General features: G+C 37.1%; 2 protein-coding genes across 2 annotated transcripts in view; one reads left to right on the top strand and one right to left on the bottom strand.

Moving 5' to 3' along the window:
- LOC133526215 (uncharacterized) overlaps window positions 1-2,541 on the top strand; it is a 35,550-nt gene extending 33,009 nt beyond the window's left edge. The window contains exons 4-5 of the mRNA XM_061862742.1: window positions 560-719; window positions 2,071-2,541. Of these exons, the coding sequence (XP_061718726.1) occupies window positions 560-719; window positions 2,071-2,238 (328 nt within the window). The 3' untranslated portion in view covers window positions 2,239-2,541. The remainder of the gene's footprint in view (window positions 1-559; window positions 720-2,070) is intronic.
- A 3,918-nt stretch (window positions 2,542-6,459) lies between these two features.
- The window catches only part of LOC133526213 (myeloid leukemia factor), a 36,918-nt gene continuing 20,170 nt past the window's right edge, over window positions 6,460-23,207 (bottom strand). The window contains exons 8-9 of the mRNA XM_061862740.1: window positions 10,676-10,771; window positions 6,460-7,036 (exon numbers count right to left, since the gene is read on the bottom strand). Of these exons, the coding sequence (XP_061718724.1) occupies window positions 6,943-7,036; window positions 10,676-10,771 (190 nt within the window). The 3' untranslated portion in view covers window positions 6,460-6,942. The remainder of the gene's footprint in view (window positions 7,037-10,675; window positions 10,772-23,207) is intronic.

Below are 23,207 nucleotides of genomic sequence, written 5' to 3'. Positions count from 1 at the left end.
TAAGCAGTGGCGTAGCGTGCCTTGGCGGGGCCCCGTATAAAAATTTGTTTGGGGGCCCTTAGGAAGGGTAAAGATTTCTCACAAAACCGCACGTTGGGGGCCCCCGTGGCCCGGGGGCCCCGTATAATCGATACGGCAGATACGGCGGTAGCTACGCCCCTGACCATAAGCCTTCTGTTGCCTTGCTAAGCTTGTCTATGATAAAAACTTCCCTTGTACCTAAAGCTAGTCAAGTCTTTTGGAACCATTTACGACTCGCTATCCGACTCAGATTCAAATTATGGTAAAAATAATCTTAAAGACCAAAGGATCCAAAGGTGCGATTTCTACGTTATAATTAAATAATGAAGAACTACTACTTACATATTACTAGTTCTCACAATAAATCAATTATGACGTACATTACCTAATACAAACTGACACAGCCTTACCTGGCTATAAAGTAACTACCTACTTTTGTAATGAAATGTCCACTGAGTAATTTTAAAAATGTATCACGACTCGTTGATCAAGCTGTCTTGTACTTGACATTTTCATAATCGAAATCTACTATTTCCAGGAGCCTCCTAGCCCGCGACCAGAAAGGCCAGCTCGTGGCCGGCCTGTACTTCCCCGTCGGCGCGCGCGGCAAGGACGCCTCCTTCACACTGTTCTTCGACACCGGGGCTGAGAAGAGGAAGACTAAACACAAGTTCAGCTTGTTCACTGACGAGATTGAGGTAAGACAGATCAGGCAAGCTAGTATGGCTGTGCTAGACAGAGACAACAGGCTAGGTAGTAGGGCTGTACTCCCGTCGGCACGACAAGGAAAGGAAGCCTCCTTCACACTGTTCTTCGACATCGGGGCCGAGAAGAGGAAGACAACACTGTACTTACACTTAAATTGTACTGTCCTAAATGCATGGAAGATCATTTGATCTTCCATGCATTTAGAACAGACTTATATGATGTGACGTCACATCACCTTATCATTTTGTTAGAGACGTTTCAATCGTCGAGTGCGAGCGTCAGACTTTAGCTCTCATTTCTGATCTTTGTGTTGCTTAAATGCCATGAGTCCTATATAGACATTTGATCCTCAGGAAAATCAAGATCGTTTGGAAATTGCCATTTTGACCCTGAAATATTGCGTTTATGTGTATAGTTGTCATACAATTTATTTTTCAATAAAATGTAAGAAATCGAATGGTACCATTTTCTTTTCTATTTTTGAAAGACAAAAAAATTTTTTTTTTTTTGGGATTTCGGAGCCTTGTATTTTTTTTATAATCTCAATATAATTTTTTAAATTCCACTTTTTTATAACGGATGGCACATTTTCTATACATTTAACTAAATTTTGTTATATTTTATAAATTATTTGTCACAATTACTATCTAGCCAAAAATTTTAGTAGTTTCCGCTAACAAAGCCAGAAGCAAACGATAACGGACAATGGTCGCTAATAATTAATAACATAGCTACAAACGGAATGTCCGTTTGAAACTATTTATTCATTAGTATTTCAAATTACCCTGTACTTATTTTTACCTGAACAAACGGTCCTCTACATTTTACTGTCCATTACTGTCAATTTACCTAAACGTGGTAACTATTTAATTTTACATAGCCAGACAGAAGAACAGAATAATTGATCGACGATTTTTAAATTGTACTGTCTATTCAATACATAATTTGTGGCCTTTGTGTCTAAATTACAGAAATAACGTATGCTGAGTTTGAATAAACTATTAAGACATTGTATTTTACTGAAATTTCCCTCTGAAAATACAACATTATAATTGATTACATTATTCGTTATTTCAATTCCTTTCACGGAATAGCCGACTACTTTCTTACATCTTTTTGTTCATTATTTCTACGACAAAGTTAAGTATGAGGAGAGGAGTTCAAAGGGTTTTTTTACTCTTGTGTTTTATACCTGAATAGGTACTAAACCTACAAAATTACTGATTCTAGATAAACAAGTAGAGACCTGTTCTAAACAATATAGGTCAGTTTCTAATCATACGCAAGCAATCACATACAGAAACAAACCATCAGAAGCATAACTCTAACGATTATTTCCAGATCTCACAAACCCTGTCCGACGAGATCGAGCTCTGCAACAGCCAAATGAACTACCCTCAAGGCGAACTCCGTCGCATCCTTACCAAGCTCGCCAAGGTCGTCTCCCACCAGCCCTTCATCGAGCAGATGCTCGAGATCAACGAGGACATCTGCCGCATGAGCCTCTGACGACAATATGGCGTCCGCAAGATGGCCGACGCCACAGACTAAATATGCAGCCAACATGGCGTCCGCAAGATGGCGGACGCCAAACTATATCCCCCGCTTCTTTTTAGATTAGTTCCTCTATATTTATAGGTATATTTATTATTGTATTTTAAAGATTCATTTAAATTTAATGTAGAATTTTGGTGATGGGATTATTTTACAATTTTAAATTCTTACTTATACTTTGTAGATTAAAATTTATATTATTTATTGGGATTGGTGAATGTTTTACTTGCTTTAGCAATACAATTTATTTGACGGACATATTTTTGTTTCATTTGACGCTTACCTATATAATCGCATAAATAAAAGACACTATTTATGGTATATAATTTACTATTTAATCCTAGTGATCACACAAAGATGAAAATTAAACCTAACATCAATAATACATCTAAAAATATTTTTACCGTTCCTGTATTACATTAAATGGAATTTTATAATAAGATAAGAGCTGAATAAACAACTATTAAATAAATTAAAGTACTTTACTGAACACGTCAATACAGGTGGCAGCATGGTTGCATTTTTATCGTTAGTCACTATGCCTGTCACTTTTGCGCTTAGTATGTTAGAACGTGATAGCCGATAAAATGCGACCGTGCTAGCTGATGATCGGTTTTGTGCGAATTTAATGTTTTAAAATGAGAATTTAAAGAAAAACGAAGTGTTCAGTTAACATATACATATAAATAATCTAGTCTTAAGTATTTCTAATTACTTAACTTATACTTATTTGTGAACTTACAAATGAGATTGGGTTAGTTTACCCGTTTTAGATCAGTTGGGAATAAACTTGGGACAAAACCGTCTTTAAGAACATTCCAGACACGGGGTAATATTAGCCGTGTTCACTCCCACCAACTGTATATGAATATTAATCGTGATCGGTAGGAGAAAATAACATTTATTTTAACTGCTGTTAAAATAAACAGTAAGTTTATGGTTCTCATTAGAAACCGTCTTTTTTTAGGTTTGGAAAAATAAATGCCAAGAACGTGAACTGGGGCATAAAAAGACAGACCGGTTAAGGCATATTTTGTTACAACTGTCAAGCGTAACTATCTATGTCATATCATACTATCTAAGACAATTTTGCACGATGGTAGCGTTGGCAATTACATTAACATTGTTGTTTACTGCTTAAAATTAACTTGCTTGTTTATTTTTCAAAAGGTTAGGAGACTTACTCACTTTTTCTTCTTGCGGCAATTCCACTTATTTCGTCCACCATACTTTTGGAAATCTGTAGAATTTGTAGTCCCCAATCATCTTACAACACATTACGACCATATTTATGTGAAAAACAATCCCTGGTGGCGCCAACGAGGGCGGTAAGTGAAATTTTGGAAACGGGAGTGGAATTAAAGACCCGAATTTGCAATATTCTTATCCCCGTAAATATATATTACCGTAGACTTGTGCGTGTGTAGTTCGCAACCGTCCCACTTCTGGGGGATTACCCAGATTGCCCCAGATCACTTTCTCGTCATTATTTGCTCTCAAAAGTCAAACTATAGTCTCACAAACCGCAATAATTTCTTCATATCATACCAAAAGCATTGGAATACGCCATTTCTTGTTTGGTGGCTTTTTAGACTTGCTAGGGACAAAGAAAATTGATTGTAATAGAGAGATATCCTCTATATTACAATCAATATATTTTGACGTCCAAAGCGGATGGTCATACTGCGCCATATTTTCTGCGTTCACTGAATTGTCAAACGTCAACCTTTGACAGTCGGAGTTACCGAAACCAAAAGTTACCAAAATGTATGTAGCTGTACATACAGTACCATCTCGTTTGTCTGTCAAATTCGAAGCACGAAATTGTCTTAGATGTTACACATGTTAATCAATGTATCTTTGCTAGGGGCAAACTCACTTTTTCGAGCAATAAAGAAAAGGTACGGAAAAATTAAATTGTAACATTAGAAACATACAATTCTACCCAAGTCCGGCCTGGGTAAATACAATTAAAATGAAGGCTCACAGTCTAGTCTCACACTTTTTTAATTGGAATACGAATAGGTCTACTCGTTTTTTCCGAAAATCAAAATATCTACCCCTTAACTAAGATAGTGGGTAAGAAAAAAGGTTACGAAGCCTTGAGTGGCATTTTTAAGCGCCACTTATGTAAATCAGCGATGGCAGCATGGTTCCACTTTTATCCCCTGTACATATACCCGTCACTTTCGCACTTACATACTTGTTAGAACGTGACGGCATGATGATAGGCGATAATAATGCGACCATGCTACCGCCCCATAGTACAATATTACAATAATACATATCAACACACTTATGGTCATGAAATCTAATCGTCTATCATACACATATTCTATAAATTACACCGAATCCATACAAAAATAACGATCCATGACATGGAATAACTAACCTAACTGCGTTACTATGGATACCTACGGTCAGATAAGTAACAGCAAAAGTAGCTAAGCAGGTGAGGTGTTCAAAAAGATATGAACATAATTGCATTGTTCAAAGATTAAGGCTGCATTTCCACCAGAGATGTGCGAGAATGAACCGACAGAATATTGTCTATTAAGCTGCGCTGAGCGAGTATAGGTAAATGAAGTGATTATATTCGCTCTTAAGGTCGTCTCCTATCTGACCTCGTGCGTTCCAACTCCCTCGACCTTCGTGTTTCACCGTGACAACTTGAATTTGCACAAGCAAACAAATTATTGCATCCGTTCGCTCACTTAAAACTCACTCACTCGCTTGAAATTTAAATAAACAGTATCCTATCACTCAAAATCGGACGATCAATTCACAGAGAATAATTGCGCGTCGCATCGAGTGACACAGGTCCCCGTCCGACGGCCGAGAGGCTCCTCTCCGCGTCGCCTGCGAGAGGGTTGAATTGTATCAATTTTTCAGAAACTATTTATATAATTGAAGTGTACGTCATTATTCACTATTGGTTAAAGTTTCATTTAAGACATAATAAGGCGTTGCAGAATAAGGGAGTTTATACGAATTTTAACTTGAGAAAAAGGTTCACGGAAAAATTATTTACTTGTGATACGGTCTGTTTTTTGAAATATCAGTAGGTACACATAATTAAAGAACAATTATCAAATAATGTGTCTTAATTGTTTATACAACGTTCAAGCATGCTATAGCGACGTAAAAACAGATAATTTGGCCTGGTAGCTCCTTAACAAACACATCCCTCGCCACGCATTCTCGCACATCTCTGGTAGGAACTTATTTGAGCTACTTACCCATTTAACTACTTCTGTTGCTGACGGTCGATACGAGTATTGGACACTAGTATACTAAATACAGTCAAGAGCAATTAAAACGCGTCTCTTTGTATGGAATATTTATACATGACGACCCATTTTATTACTCTCGATTGTACAACAGAAGCGCGACTTGACAAGCAACGATAAATAGTTGGTCTTATCGGTTAGAAGTAATCTATTACCGGATGGAAAAGTTGTCAAAATATTTCAACAGGAAAGCTGTCCTCAAATATTTATTTATATGATTCATGTTTATTTCTCGCTTGCATTCGCTTCGCTTCTATTATACTTTAAAAAACGACAAAATAAAAACATATTTAAATTCTAGACAAGCAATCATTTAATTCTAAGGAAATATTTTTAATTGGGAATTTTGTCTTAATTTGAACACAGAATATTACTATATTCAATTTTTACACGGTCTCTTATATTTTGGCTTGTTATTATTTTTACGCCAAATAATACAAGTGACCACATGTATGTCCTTACTGTAAGGATAAAATCTCTTTTATGATAACAATTATAATGGCGCGCATTAGAAATCAGAAATCATAGCATTTATTCGTGATAAACTATGACATACAAAAGTATAACAACATAACAAAAGAAAGAAACATAGAATAAATAAATAGTTTACCACTGAAATGGTCCCGCCTCAGCATTAATGCTAACTCAAAAGTCAGCGCTGATCTTCCGGCGAGACCATTTGTGGGTCACGAACGCAGCTGTACACTCATTTGTCACATTCATTTATTTGCACTGTTACATTCATTTATTTGTGGTTTTGTTAGATACGCCAATTAAAAAGTGAGATAATAGCCAGATAAATTTGTCTTTATCTGATATATCGTTAGTATCTCGTAGTCTATTGGTCTTCAAAACGTATCCAATGTTTCCCATAGCGCAACACAACATAGCGCCGTGTACCTTATTCAAAGTGACGTTACCGTAATATTGATGTTACTGTCTGTCGGTCCCGGCGTTATATCGCTTATAGTTATTATTATCAAGTGACGTATAAGAAGACCTAAAAAAACATTCCCAAAATATCGCGCCATATATATTATTCGCATAAAAAGAATGATTTTGCCGTCGCTTGTTGGTTCCGGCATCTTTTGACTGTTATTATGCGTATACCTCACTAGAGGAAGATTTGAAGAATTATATATAAACTGTTTCTCCATAAACCCGCGCCATATACGTTATTTAATGTTAAGTTAGCATAATACCAGAGGTTACTGCCTGTAGTCTCGGGACGGTCGTGGCGGTGACGTGCGAACAGCCGCATTCGTCATACATGTCAATGTTTCCCCAAAATATCGTGCCATATGTCTTATTCGTTGGCATAATACCAGATGTTACCGTCCGTCAGTTCCTGTGGTTTCTAGTGGTGGCGCTATTGCTCAGCGGGGGAGTGCCGCTTGTTGCGCGGGCGCTCGTGCCGGTGCCGCTGCGGGTGCGAGCCGCCGTACACGGAGCGTACGGACGAACTGGAATGGAAATTACGTTTTCTCAAACTTGTTATGAAATGATGACATGACTTACTTCAAATTAGGTCCGGAAATACTACATATCAGGTGCGATGAGTGAAGATGATATGTAAAGGAATTTCATACTGCCTGGTGTGTAACCTAGGACTGTAAAGCAACCTTCTTCAGTTTTTTAACGTCAAATTGTGACACAAAGTCTTGGCATCCAACCATCATCAACTAGCTTCTACCATCAGTTAGCTTGGTACGGTGATCTGTTGTGCATATTCGTTGCTAAGCAACGGCGGTGTCGCATCGAGCTGGCGCACGGACTTACGCGCGTAAGGTTGTACACCGCTGGTAGAGTGGCGAGCCAAGTAGGGCGCCACAAAACAAATTGACTACAATTTTTTGTTTTAATTGCAAGTTGAGAAAAGCACTATACATATCTCGGCGAGAAACGGGGTTGCCGGCCTCTATAGTAATGTACTATTATTATAATAAGCTTGTTATATTGCTAAGCCAGGGATAAAACGCAGAATTGGGGAATCAAGACGATAAGTTAATTTTGTTTAAATTAGCTAGACATGATTTTTCAAGGAAATTATAAGTTCTTACGTACTAAGTTTTTTAGTAGGATACGTTGTAAATACAACACTTCTTCAAATAAACTGTCACTGTTAACAAAATAAGAAGAAATTGTGATCCACCCACATACTTAAGAATAACAAATAGCTAGTAATATACGTACATACCGTCAGATCTGTCTGAAGATCATGAGCTACACCGCCACTCACGTTAAATATTTGTATGCCTCATAATATGGCCAAAAGTGGAGCACTTAATTATCTGTATGTAACACCTGTTTGTAACACTACCTGCTTTTCGACAAATAAATGCATTGAATTGAATTGAATTGAAGATTATCCTATCTCAAATATCGGAGATCTCTAATGTCGGATTAGTCACAGATGTACCTGGCGGATATCTGTCCAAAGACACATCCGTGCTTTACCCTGCCATGCGTTGACAGATTTGAATGCGAGATACATCTGCTAATAGATAATCTAGATAGATCTAACTGACTGTTCGCATATCCCAAGCTGATGACTCTCGGAGGCGGGTGGGCTAGGAATTATAGCGTTATCGAAAGCCGAAGACTTTGGTTTTGTCATACACAAAATTAAATCATGTATGACTTGTGGTTTGGAAGAAACATAACCATGGATGCAAAAACACGTGCAGTTGATCCTCATGCCATGAAGCTTAAACATAACTACAAATATAAAGCAATAATAAATTGTAATATGAAATTGCGTGCAAGTATTATGTTAGCATACTTATATAATGACATGGACACATGCTAGTGTAAAATTATTGTATTTCAGTTGTTTTCTCTGCCAACCATTTCTCAATTTTGGAAGACGTTTAAACTAACTGTACAAAAAACTAACATAGCAAACGTATGTACAACGTAATAAAATAATTATTTATTACGATACATCTAATAGTGACGTCTCTTTTGGGATCTGAAAGCGAAAGAGAAATAATATTATTGTGAAGTTTTCAATAAAATTTGTTGTTTGGGGGTTTTTGGGGATTGTTTCTAATAAAATTAAGATAGTTAGTAATAGCAAGTACAAGTAAATAATTATTGATTTTTATAAATGGTTAAAGATGCTTTGAATTTGGTTAGTGACTTTTGTAAATGTTTTTTAATTAAACAAGCAATTTATTATTTTACTGCATGATTCAAATAAACGTTTAGCTGCATAAAATGAAATCAAATAATGATTTTATATAATTTCATGTGTTTTTTAGTGAATGATGTAGATATTTTAGAATTTTTACTTGATGCCCATTAGTATCGGAGGTGAGTTTTTATCACAGAACACTGGGTTTTGTAGAAGTAGGGATTCAAGGAAAATTTCGAGTCACACTTTTATGGCTAAACTGATAGACCGCGGACCAGGAGCATATATCGTCAGTCATCGCATCCCGGCTTATAGTCAGATGATAGTTTAGATGCTAACATGAATAAAAAAACCGTCAGCCAATGTATCGCGGTGGAAAGACCGTCAGCTGGTCACATAAACATAAAAAATACGTGCCTTAGATACCACTTATGTCCGCAAAGTATTCGTAATGCGTAATCCGTTTGTTAAAAACGCCTGATTGAATTAGTTATAACTATCATAAAAATGTAAAGCGCTTATTTTTTACATGTTCATGCGACCAGCTGACGTTCTTTCCACCGCGATACAGCCGGCTGGCGATTTTTTATTTCACAATAGAATCTAAACTATCCTCTGACAACGTATCAAATGGGAGGCGATGACGAAAATGTTGTAAGTGTTTCGGTGGCTGCCATTCGTCAACCCACCAACGGAGCGGCAGCTGACGTCCACGAGGGAGGGCGAATGATCATGGAAATCTGTTCCTGGCTCGCGGTCTATGAAGATGGCCGCCATACGTCAAAATGCGCCCTAATGTTCAGGTTTTAATAGCGATACAAGTGCGATAAATTAAAACACGACCGATGGGAGTGTTTAAATCGACACGAGTTGCGAATTACCTATTCGCACATGTATCGTACGTTTTACAGTTTAAATTTTCGATATAGTTACGTGTTGTAAATTAAGTTAATCTGGCCCACCATTTTTTTTTACCTCGAAAAGGGACAAATACAAAAATTCTAGACAGAAAAGTTGACCGTAAATTTTTTCGCCGCAATTTTAGTAACTCAAATTTTTGGTCAATTATAAGACGACTAATTGTCCTTGGGTCTCTTAGTCAGAGGTTAAGATATACAGTTGCAGCTCTTTAGACGTACAGTAGTGACTCTTCAAGTCACCTATAAAATTAACATGTAGAATTCATAGACCACTCATAGAACGCGAGCCAGGAACAGATTTCTATGACCAATCGCCTCCCGGGCGAAAACTCGTATAGTGGTTAACGGTTATGTATGATGAACCCTCGTGGACGTCAGTTGCCGCTCCGTTGGCGGGTTGAGGAACGGCAGCCACCGAAACACGTAAAAAAAATTGTCATCGCCTCCTGTCTGATACTTTGGCAGATGAGAGTTCAGAAATATATATTTTTTTAATCTCTGATGTGCACGTATATGGCTCGCAAAACCGAACTTAAGTCTTAAATGTCCGGTCGCACTGTGCACAAAAAAGCTGCCCTTGGTCATAATACGTGTATGCGTAGGACGGCTTAGGTCGAGACCTCGACCTTTTTATAATAGCATTAACAAATAATGAATCTTTGTATGTGACATTTCGTCAGGTGAAACGCCTGAAAGGCCAAAAACGTTTTACGCAATTTACACATTACGAATACTTTGCGGACATAAAGTCATAAGGCGCGTACTTTTTACATGTTAATTTTACAGCTGACGGTCTTTCCGCCGCGATACAACCGCCTGACTTTTTTTTAAATTTAAAATTCTCATCTAAATTATCATCTGATGAAGTATCAGCCGGAAGGCGACGACTGACGAAATATGGCCCTGGTCCGAGGTCTAACACAAAGTTTGACTCTTTGAGATTCCCAAAATTGGTGATTTGTACTGCGATAAGAAAAGTTTGCCGATCCCTGTCCTAACTAATCAACCCAGTGCCTGAGGTTATCAGTCATCTCGCTTTGGCTCACCTGTTGGCGCCCTGCGCGAGCGGGCTGGCAGTAGTTCTCAGCGGGCGGCGCGGCGCGGGCCGAACGGCGCGTCTTTCGACTCGTTCGCTATTCGAACTGAAATACATGCGCTAGCTACAGATAAGGGCCGCCATCTTGGTTTTTTACTAGATTTTTAAAACATAAAAGATGGATTAATAATTCCATGCAAAGTGATCCATTTTAATTAAAAGTGTAATTAAGTTTTTGAAATGTTTTTAACGATTGTTTTAAATGAAATGGGGAATTTACAGGACACTTAGTTTTATATCTGTCTTGTCCATTTTTCCTACTTTATTTTACAAGATGGCGGCTCTAACAACTTAGAACAAGCTTGTATCCATTACCACGAAAATTCAACCTTAAATTCAAGAGATTAAGATTGTGTTTAAATTGATACAAACTTTTTCGATGGCTGAGGTTTTTGTAACGTAAAACATTTGGAACATAAAAGGCACCATAATGATGGTTGTCAATAAGGTCGGTTTCTAATTGAATCATTATACCATATTTCCTTATTGTCAACTGATAATATGGACGCTTTTAATTAAACCACACCATTACTTTTTGTAATACTCATGGAGACAATTCCAAAAACCCCAAACACTGCGTTGTTTCACAAAGTCCCTGTGGCAACCTCCTGTGCCGCTGTCTCCATCATCAGATCAGCTCAATGGTACCGTAATATTGCATTGTCACCCAACTTACATATGTATGCAAATTTTTAGCTTCATCGGAAACCCGAAGGTGGGTCAAAATTAACTTGCAAGATTTGATTTTGATAAAAAGCTTGTAAAAAAAATTGTGTTTTGTAAAATGCCTTATGTTACAAACATACAGCCACATACATAGATAAAAATATAATCAGTGTAGATAGTGCCAACATAAATATACAGTAATCAGTGCAAAAGGCGAGAATCAACACCACCACACATGCCAGCTACGTCCTATATTCTAATTAGAAACTCATTACTTGAGGCAATAATATTAATTAAAAATAAGTTCTTAATACAGTTGCTCAAAAAGTGCTACTTTACGTAGCTGTTTAGCGTGCGGAAAGTTGCATTTCGCGAACTAGTGCTTTTTACTTTTCCACTTGTTCCAATTCATGACTACTTATTGCTGAGTGTTAATGTTAGTTTCCTTTAAGTCATAATCAACATAATCAATATCTCGGTACTCGTGAAGTAATGACATACTTTCCGCACTAGCATCGAAATGTACTATTTTAGCAATAAGTTCATTTTTGGTACAAGCTTTTATCGCTACTGACTGATTGCGTTGTTTCATCAGAGTTCCTATGGCCACTTCCTGACTCCATCAAGTCCATCTTCAGATCAGCTGGATGGTATAGACTTACATATATTTGCAAATTTTCAGCTTCATCGGGAAGATATCGGGACGTGGGTCAAAATTAGCTTACAAGATTTGACCCACACATACACACACACTAACAGGTCAAGTTGAATAAAAGCTTGTGAAAATACAGTATTCATTATTAGTATGTCTATAAATATAGTAAAAAGGAATTAGTCTCAATATTCGTCTTATTTTTTTAATACATTTCGAGACCGCTATTTAATATTGTATTTTTCCCTTAAATCATGAGTTTCTAATCAAGATAATAGAGATATTATTATACGAAATACATATGAAGAATAGAGCAAAATACTAAAACTAAATTCTAGATTTGTAGGTTATGTACAAATATTTTTTACTTTACGAAAATATAGCTTATTCTGAGCAAAGACAATTTGAAACAGAGGTGTATTGTTAAAGAAAACTTTGCACCGACGTTTATTATTCAAGTAGGCATATTACAATGCGCTTATGAACGTCAAATAAAGCTAACCCTACACCTCTGACCCGAGAAGATTTAAATCCCCCCTCAATTGGAGGAGGGTATCCCAATATGGACCGGCAAGAAACTCGGCGGGACACATCTTTTCAAAACATTACATCTTATAATTAACATGCATTAAATAAGAAAAAAAAATACAGATTACTATAGAAAACATGCAATTACATACAGTAGCTACTTTTCTTTATAGAAATTTGATATATGTCATATCAAACCATACAAATACGTAGCTCTTTCAGAAAACATATCGAATTCTTACAAAAGGAAAAGAAAAATAAAATGAATAAAGAAATGAGAATATACATTATATAAATCTGACAGATTGCTATACCTACAAAAAAATATTTGATGTGCTTTCTTACCTGAGCTGTCACCTATACAATGAGAATAAATGAAAAAAAAGCCGTAAATTTACTGCTTTCTTTCGACACGTGATTAAAACTTTTAGAACGCCTTTTGACTATGATCCTTATTTTTTTACTGATATGCAAATTTAAATTTGTTAAATATCAAAAAGTGGTGCCATCTAATAGATCAAAGATATATGTAAAGGTAGGCGGCATCGTTCCGAGCGAAGGCGCCACAACCTTTGGCCTATTCCCGGTAAGATGGCGCCACTTTTTGATATTTAACACATATCAGTGAAAGAATAAGGATCTAAGTCAAATGGCGTTCTAAAAGTTTTAATTATATGTGGAAAGATGGCAGTACATTTACAGATAAAGGTGTGTGTGGTGTAATAAAACAAGACAGTCAATCTGAATTACATTCCGATATGAAAACGATGTAATTTTGTCATTACTAGCGGCTCTGTGAGTGATTTATTTTATTCTGTTTTTAGTATTTGTTGTTATAGCGGCAACAGAAATACATAATCTGTAGAATTTTCAACTAGCTAACTTTTTTTTTTTATTTTTTTTTTTTTTTTTTATTTTTTTTTTCAGACAGACAGACAGACAGCGGAGTCTCAGTAATAGGGTGCCGTTTGACCCTTTGGGTACGGAACCCTAAAAATATTAACAAAATACTTAATATTCTATCTAACTACCGAATTCGCTCATAAAATTAAGAATTGCGACCTGTAGAGAACATCCGAATAATAAATAATATAATAAAATAAATAATATAGGACATTAGTACACAAATTGACTAAGTCCCACAGTAAGCTCAATAAGGCTTGTGTTGAGGGTACTTAGACAACGATATATATAATATATAAATATTTATAAATACTTAAATACATAGAAAACACCCATGACTCAGGAACAAATATCCATGCTCATCACACAAATACATGCCCTTACCAGGATTTGAACCCGGGACCATCAGTTTCGTAGGCAGGGTCACTACCCACTAGACCAAACCGGTCGTCCGAATATAAGAAGGCATTTTTGGTCAATTAACTTATGCGTTTTGCTTGTGCTATGCATCGGATCTACATTTACGGAGCCATAGTACGAGCGAAATGCGCGTGAATGATAATAAAATGATATCATTTTGATCGGAATGTAAGTTTTAATCGGCCTTAATCCTTGAGTAGTCGTGCCTTTCCGTGAAACGCGAGTGCTCGCGTGGGGAGCATTTGGTGCTCATACCACACTTAACATGAATGTTTGTTTTATATAATGGATAAATCATTTTTATAGAATAAAGTAAATAAAAATTATTAGAAAATTGTATTTAATACAATCGCGATATGTGTAGTAGAGAGCTTTTCAGTCAAGTACTGTAATTAGGCCACTAAGCTTGCTGGTAAGTAGGTACGAGATTGAACAGTTTGATTTTATCATTTTTGTATACAATACTTTTTCTAAGAAGTTTTAGATAGTACAAAAGACGCATTTCTTATTTGTTGGTGTCTTTTTTTTTTTTTTTTTATTTTTTTTTATTCTTTATTGGGAAACAAACAGCGAAAAATAATACATATGTTTAAACAAATATAGAATACACACAAGCCATAACAGTTTCCACTTATAGAATAATAACATTCTTTGCTGCTCAAACCAGGGGCCTTATTCGAGATGCACAACTGTCAAATTTCGCGTCCACATCAAATCAACACTTGATTCTATCGCATGTTGATTGTATCAAGTGTTGATTCTATCAACTGTGGATATTATCATTTGGAAAAATCAAAACTCATTCATAGAAAAAATAATCAAACAAAAATCAACTTTGTTTATTACTACTATATAGTTTGAAATGGCTCTGAACTCGAAGTGGTTCGGTTTGATTTGATTGTCACCTGACTGTGGATTGCTAATGTCAAATTTTGACAAGTGTTGATTTTATTGCTAGACTTTTTTGTCCATGGGCTTGGGCACCATCTTGGATTTTTTGACGTACGACAGGGAATACCCTTCCTTTCCTACAATATATGGCATAGAGTAAAGCGTCTTTTTTTTTAAAACATAAGTTTACAGGAATCAGCGACATCTTGTATTCGATAGGATAAGTAATGCGCTATGAACAATGCGGCGGCGAGTAGTGAAACTGTACCTGACAACGTCAATCAATTAAAAAGTGACCACACAGTTGATGGTCGATAAAGGCGATTATTAATTGAATTTTAACGACAATAAAGAACTATTGACATGCGATCTTTTTGTTGAACCCACACCTACACGTCGAATAATGCTCGCTCCACATATTCTCCTATAAACGCTCAAAATTGTAAAAAAAATTGATGCAATTTACTCCCCACCCAGTCTCAAGTTGCTTCTAAACCACGTTCACGTCACGAACCAAGTTGTAACCTAACACATCTGTAAATATAAGGCATATGATTTAGAGATAAAGTCCGTTTTTATTAAATTACGAGATGGTTCATGAATAACCTTTATTACTATAAAAATAATACTACATTTGTCAAAAAAAAATTCTGTATTGCGCTATTACATAATGCATAAAATTGATATAAAGATAGGTACCATAGTAGCTCGCTCACTTGGTCTATCAACAACTATTTTAATGCTCTTTGTACTCGTATACGCGACCCCATTGTATGTACAGTCGCCATCAGATATATCGGAACGCATGTATGAGATCTCAAATTATTAAGATAAGACCTACTGTACTGTCTATATTACTTACCAAGACCTAAGTACCTATTATTATGTGACTAGACCTACACAAAGAGAATTCCTATGTTAAAAGGAGATTAAATACATATTTTGTTATTCAACTACAAATAAAATAAAATTTATCTTTTTCAGTTAACACATTTTTTTACCGATTTCTTTAATAAAATAAAACATTAAAGTATTATGTGACTATATTTCATTGTCTTCGGTGTAGATTATTTACTGATGTTCCAATTTCCTGTATCAGTTTGGTACCAGGAAATATAAAAACTACACCTCTTCAAAAACTTTGCTGGTAGTTCGACATCTGTAAGTTTAAATATAAAACATGATAAAAACACTTAAGTCAAAAACGTATACATAAAATATTTGCCCTATATTCTGGTCGCTCGGTAGGGTGCCCAGAAGGCTGGGTGCATTTCCGCGCTGGTTAACAATGCTGATCCTCTGGTCACCAGAAGCCTATATAAGGCGCTCTCATAGAGCCACGCTAGTGCCATAGAGTTTCAAATTCAACCCCAAGTGGCACAAATATGTAGTTAAGGGTTTAAATTCTGGATCAAGAACATGGAATACTATTCGCTAGTAAGGCCATAGGTATTAGAAAAAAATAATAGTAGGAGACGGCCGTGGTCATGGTAGGTGGTACAGGTGGGCCAGGCAAGCTCTGAAATTATGCACCTATTTTACTATAACTTTGTTCACCTGTGTATATTTACTGTTTCCATGATAATCATTTTTAATATGTAGCCCGTGTAATCGGGCTGTATAATTGGTCTCATATTTTTTAACACAAAATCATAATTTTAATTCAATAATTAATGGTGTTTTACATATTAATCATTAATGTACCTATTTTGCAAAATTTTCTTGCATATAATAATATTGTTTACTTCAATTGACGTGTTTATTATTTTCGTTACTATGTCAACGTTAATACTTAAAAAATTATAACGTGAAGGTTGAGTCCGCAGTACAGTTACAGTTTACGTACATAGTGGCATTAGCACAGTCGGATTAGGACCAAACTCGAAATGTCTGAACAGTCATGAAATTTGGTATGTATATACGCCCCTTAAAGGCCCCTTTTTCATGCCCACACCATTTAACTATTTGGGGACCTCGAGGAACCGCAGCCATCTTGGAAAATGTGGACCATCCAGGAGAAATTCGCGTTTTACTCTAAATCTACGTTCTTTATTCAATAATCGTGTAAGGCAACATTCAAGCTTATAAAATTCTACATAAAATAGTTTTAGACATGTTTGCGAAAAAAAAATGATCTTGCTTTAAAAAATACTTGCTAAACCCAGATTTAGCCCTTATACCCTTTCATGGGATATTCTCTTAATAGGAAACTTGGAAGAATAAAAATTCCCCTTTTAACTATACATTTGTACATAATCTACCCCAATATCAATATTTTACTTGACTGCAACTTAACCAGAAAGTAGGGTTATGGGTATAAGTACTGAGGATTCAGGACACCCTGTAGCTTAGGATACTGGACGGATTTTTTAAATGACTTTTATTTAGCCCTAAACTTTTTTCTTCCGTTAATTTCAGTAACTTTGTATTGCATAGCACTTGTATACTAACTGTGGATCTACTGATGTCTGTTTTACTGTACTCCGCTCAATAGTTTAGGCGCTAGAAGAAGAAATATGATTTAATATTCGGAGTCCTCTCAAGGCGGCTGTATTGATTTTTCTTTAATAGAACAAGTAAAAGTAGGTTGTGAATGGCAAGAGGAATCTAACGATACGTCATTTAAAAAAATCCGTCCAGTATCCTAATACCTAGCTACTGGGTGTACTGAATCATCAGTACTTACACCCATAACCCTTCTTTCTGGTTTAGTCACAGTAGAGTAAAATGTTAATATTGGGGTAGACCACGTACAAATGTATAGTTACAAAATAGAATTCATATTCCTCCGAGTTTCCTTTTAAGAGAATGTCCCCTGGAAGTGTATAAGCGTTAAACTTAGATTCAGCAAGTATTCTCTATAACAAGATGTATTGTTCTGCAAAGATATCGAGAACTTATTTGTGTAGAATTTAATAAGTTTTAATGTTGACTGTTGTGTTGATGGTACACATTTTCCAAGATGGCTCGGATTCCTCGAGGTCCCCAAATGTTAAATGGTTTGGGCATGAAAAAGGGGCCTTTAATTTATATACATAATAAATTTCATGACTGTTACAGAGATTTCGAGGTTGGTCCTAATCCGATTATGCTACATTGTGCGTCCGCAGCAAATTCGGTTCTCCATACAAATGTAGTTACGCTCTCATTTTAAAATGACTTGCTAGATTGCTCTGAAACTTTGTACTTACAATAGGACATGGTATGTCTATGCCTATAATTAATTTAAAACATAAATGTGAAATGAGAGCCAATTAAGTTCAATATTAAGAATATGTGTCGTTGTTGACTCGCCGACAACGGAATTGAGATCTATATGGGTGCCATGTTCTGTGCTGTGTAGAAAATCCTGAAATTATAAAGGATTTGTCTTGGCTAGTTTTTACGTATAGGCTACGTATCACCGAAACGTCACAAACACCACGAAGGTTCGGCTTGTACGGGCCCTCGTTTTTCCTATATTCTTATACGTTGCGGAGACCTGGACTATCCGAAAGACAGAGGAGAAGACGATAGACGCCCTAGAAAAATGGTGCTGGAGGAAAATGCTGGGGATATCCTGGACCGAGTTTCGGACTAATGTCTCCATCCTTAAAGAACTCCGTATCAAGCAGCGCCTTTCGACTCTCGTAAAGACCCGCATACTCAGTTTTTTCGGTCACGTCTCGAGGAGGAACAACTACTCCATAGAGCGTTTAGTGGTGCAGGGTAGAGCAAACGAAAAAAGACCGCGCAAAAGGCCACCTATGCGATGGACTGACCAAATTAAATCTGCCATGAAGGGTCCCCTGAACGCATTTGCCAGAATGGCCTCCAACCGCGAAAAATGGCGAGAAATCGTACGGCAAGCAACATCTGCGCCTGATATCAGCAGTTGACCACAACGCTCTGCAAAGAGTACAACGACAAAGAAGAAGAAGACGTATCATATTTGTCTAAAATTTGGTTTGTTGGTACACACACAAGGGATAGTCTCTAGCTAGGTACGGGGTGCCACACTCGTCAGCGCGACGTCAATATTTTTTACCTTTTACTTAAAAATCTCAAATTTGTGTACGGGCTCAGCTCCTGTTTCGTCTTAAGCCTGAATTTAACAGATTCTGACTCACAGGGGGCTTTGAGCATGTTGTTTCGTTCGTTTTCAAATTTTGAAAAAAAAAAGAACTAGCCTAACAACACAATAAATGCTTGTTTTTCCGCATTCTTCACTATATCTCCCTGTCTCACTACTATCTGACCTTCTAACCCAGAGGGGAAAATATACCTTATTGGGGCTACTCCATCTTCCTCATGATAATATATTTTACTTTACTGAAAAGCAATCGGTACATGTTACAAGATGCACATTGTTAAGATCCGGGGTTAGAACCCACGACCGGTTTCAAAATGAAGCTTTGTATATAATTTGTATTTTTATAATAAATCTGTTTTCTTGTTGACATTTTGTGGTATTGTATTGCTTTATGTTAATTGTCAAGATATTTCTTTCATCCTGGACAATTGTCACATGCGTCACATGTACGTTTTTATGATAGATCTACATCGACGCAACTGCATGTCATTGTCAAAGAGCATATAATCACTACGTTTTAAGAGACGGGACTTCCATACTAGCGAGTGGAATCAGTTTGTTTCGCAAATCATTACCAAAATGTACGACAAAGAACTGTCAAAGAACCATAGTACCAACATAAGCGATTTAAATAGTGTAGTACGCTACACGCTTACGATTCTTATCGATATCGATAAAATGGGGAGGGTTGAAACATAGGCTCCTGTCTACAAATTTTGTACTCGAAATCAGGTTAGCATCGAGTCCACATTTAAATTGTATGTTATATAGTGGATAGTTCTTAATTGGACTACTATCTGGTCGGGCTTAATGTGGACCCGAATTATTTTAATACAGTTTTTAAGTCGTGTTTTTTTTTTTTTATTAAATGCTTGATTTTCATAATGATGTGCACATACATGTTTGAATAAATGTAACTTTTCTATGGGAAGATGTATCAGGTCTTCGTTCCCAACAAATTTGGCCCACTGCCTGCATCTGAAAACATACAGCCTTGGAAAAACATGACTTTATCTACAGTTTATGTTCCATGTGTTTGCTAATGAGATGATCAACTGATTATTTCGCGCTAATATAATATGCATCTATAAATCATGTTTTTCAGCATCCAATTATCAACAACCCTTTATCAATGCTTTAACTTTTTATGTATTTATATGTCTGTTAATCATGAGAACGAGTCTGGCCTTGTTGGCAGCGACCCTGCCTATGAAGCCGATAGTCCCAGGTTCAAATCCTGGAACGGGCATTTATTAGTGTGATGAGCATGAATATTTGTTCCTGAGACATGGGTATTTTCTATGTATTTATAAATACTTATAAATTAGGTCTATGTACATATATATATACATTATTGCACTAACTCGTCGTCAGTCGTCGGCGGTCGGCCACACGTCACTAATGGTTGCTCCTCGGTAAAAACAAGTTTCGCTTGTGAAAATGGTACAAATAGACAGCAGTGCAGTGAAAAACCTACTCATAGACCTCTTACATCCACTCGAGCAAAAAGTGAGTGATTTAAGTGCCAAATTACAAGAAATATGTAACGAAATGCGTGAAATAAAATCTGTTATAATGACAAACAAAACCGATAACTCAACCAAAGTGACGCAAAACGCGGTAAACAATAGTGCAACGTCTACGCCCGCCAGTAGACACTCCACACCATCTAGCCGTCCTGCTCCCGCGACCGCCTCAGCGCCGCGCAAACAGCGCGCCGCTGCCGTGCGCACGAAAGAGAAGCTCGCAGCGATGACCAAGCAACCGTCGAAATTCAAACGTTTGCCAGCTAAGAAAGTGCTCCCGTAAATACCGACCGCCAAATCAGAAATATGTGTTTCAAACGAAAACAATTTAAATACTGACAACGGGATTATAAACCTGCAGAAAACACACGAAGAGACACAAAACAATATTGTAAACGACACAACTGACAACGACCAGTTTGAGCTCAAAACAACTTCCCTGACCGATCAGACAGCTAATCAAGAATGGGAGACTGTAACCAGTCGTCAACAGCGCCGCCGTAGCCGCAAAATTATCCCTACATCAATCAAAGGGTCCGCCAAAAATACAGAGGTTGGAGGAGTCGAGATACTCAAGTACCTCCACGGGTGTTTCTTTAAAAACGACTCAACTCCAGAAAATGTAATCAGCCACTTAAAAAGTATTCGTGACGGTTACCACTACACAGCCGAACTAATACCTGCAAAAAGGAATACTTACAAATCGTACAAAATAGGCATACCTCTCAGTGTTTATGATGATTTTCTAACAACGACTGCATGGCCCTTGAACACCTGTATTACTGAATGGCAGCCGTTTCTCCGGCCCCGGGAGACCAGGTCTCCCAGAACCAGCCAAAACAAACAAGACACCAACAGTACAGGAAAATAAAATCTCCCATGAACCTGTGTCGATAGGTATTTTACACCAAAATATCAACAGACTAGCAAACAAAACCTACAGGTTAGAATCGGAACTCCAGTTACGTGACCAAATTGATGTACTGTGCCTAACCGAACACTGGCTACAAAACAACCAAATACCTACCGTCAACATATGTAACTACCATCTCCGTGCTCACTTTTGCCGGCCGTCCAAGACTGGAGGAGGAAGCTGCATATATGTTAAATCCGACATCCCCTGCATGGAAAGGAAAGAAATAACGGACTTGTCAGTAGAATCCCAGTTCGAGGTATGTGGTGTTGAGTGCATAGGACTGGATCTTATAGTGGTATGTGTTTACAGACCGCCAAGTGGTGACATATTATTTTATTTAGATATGTTGAGTAAATTATTAAATCTTAATTCCATTCAAAATTATAATGTTATAGTAATTGGTGATATAAATATTGACATACTAATAAAAAATTGTAATTCAAAATATTTATTAAATATTCTTAAACAATGTGGCCTCAGGCATCTAGTAAATACACCTACCAGATTAACCGATAGCTCGGCCACTTGTATAGATCATGCCTACTCCAATATAAATAAATCTTACATTAAATCTGTGTCCTCATATAATATGCATCTATCTGATCATTTATGTATTCACTTGAGCGTTAACATTAACATGAAACCTAATATCACCCAAAGTAGTCATGTGCTAAAAAGAACTGTTACTGTGCAACGAAAACAAAACTTTATCCAATGTTTAGAATCATATGACTGGAATTCAATTCTAAAGAAGACAATATGTCCCGGTAAACAAACTGAACTAGTCATGAATGTCATAAAACATTATTATGAAATATATTTTCCATTGAAAAAACAACATGTCAAAAATAATGTAAGTGTGTGGGTCAATGATTCCATTAAGAAACTCCGTAAACTTATTTATAAAACTAAATGTATTTTATCTTCGAGCCCCGATAACGCTGAGTGTCGTGCCGATTTGCTCAGCTTAGAATCACAATACTGGTCTAAATTAAAGGAAGTTCGAAGTAGTTTTATTAATAATATGATATCAAACAGCAGTGATGATATGTGTAGGAGCGTATGGCGCGTTATCTCCGCTGAGACATGCAAAAATAAAAAATGCAGTGCACTAGATGTACTTGTCAGTAAATCAGCTGGCGATTCCCCTGCCGCCCGCGCCGCGCACGCAGCCGCTCAGCTTAACCGGTACTACATAGATACGAATGTAAACAACGAGCCGCCGTGCGCTAGCGCAGCGCTAGCTTATCTCTCGCTATATTTACCTGTTGCCCCACTTCCGTATCATTTCGAGCCGTTTACCCTTAAGGAAATGATCATTGCGTGCAAACGGATTAAAAGAAAGGAATCGAAAGATATCAATGACATGTCTACTCGGATCATAGATTGCCTGCCCCCGACCGTTATTTCACTGTTACTTTTACTGTTAAATAATTGCATGCATATTGGGATTTATCCTGACGTATTGAAACAAATTAAAGTTCAGCCTATTTATAAAAAGAAAGGGGAAATGCACTTGCCAAAAAATTATAGGCCAATATCATTAATACCTATATTATCAAAAATCTTCGAACGCTTAATTAGTGATAGAATAATGAAACATATCATGTCAAAAAATCTTTTAAATCGCCAGCAATTTGCGTACCAGCCGGGACGTTCTACCACAGACGCGGCGCGTGAAGTAGTGGAGCGAGTGACGGCGCACCTGGAGGGCGGGCGGCAGGTCGCAGCGGTATTCTGCGACTTGTCGCGCGCCTTCGAGATGATCGACCATTCGCTTCTTCTTACCAAGCTCGCACGTTACGGCTTTACAGGTAGTTTCCACAAAGCAATTGCGTCGTTCCTGGAAAATCGAAAGCAGCGCACCTACGTCCTCAATACGGGGTCAGATCTGGAACCGATTGGTGA

This window comes from Cydia pomonella, chromosome 16, assembly GCF_033807575.1.
Source record: "Cydia pomonella isolate Wapato2018A chromosome 16, ilCydPomo1, whole genome shotgun sequence".
In the NCBI taxonomy this organism is placed as follows: Eukaryota; Metazoa; Arthropoda; class Insecta; order Lepidoptera; family Tortricidae; genus Cydia; species Cydia pomonella.
This window is presented reverse-complemented; position numbering and strand designations above follow the sequence as displayed.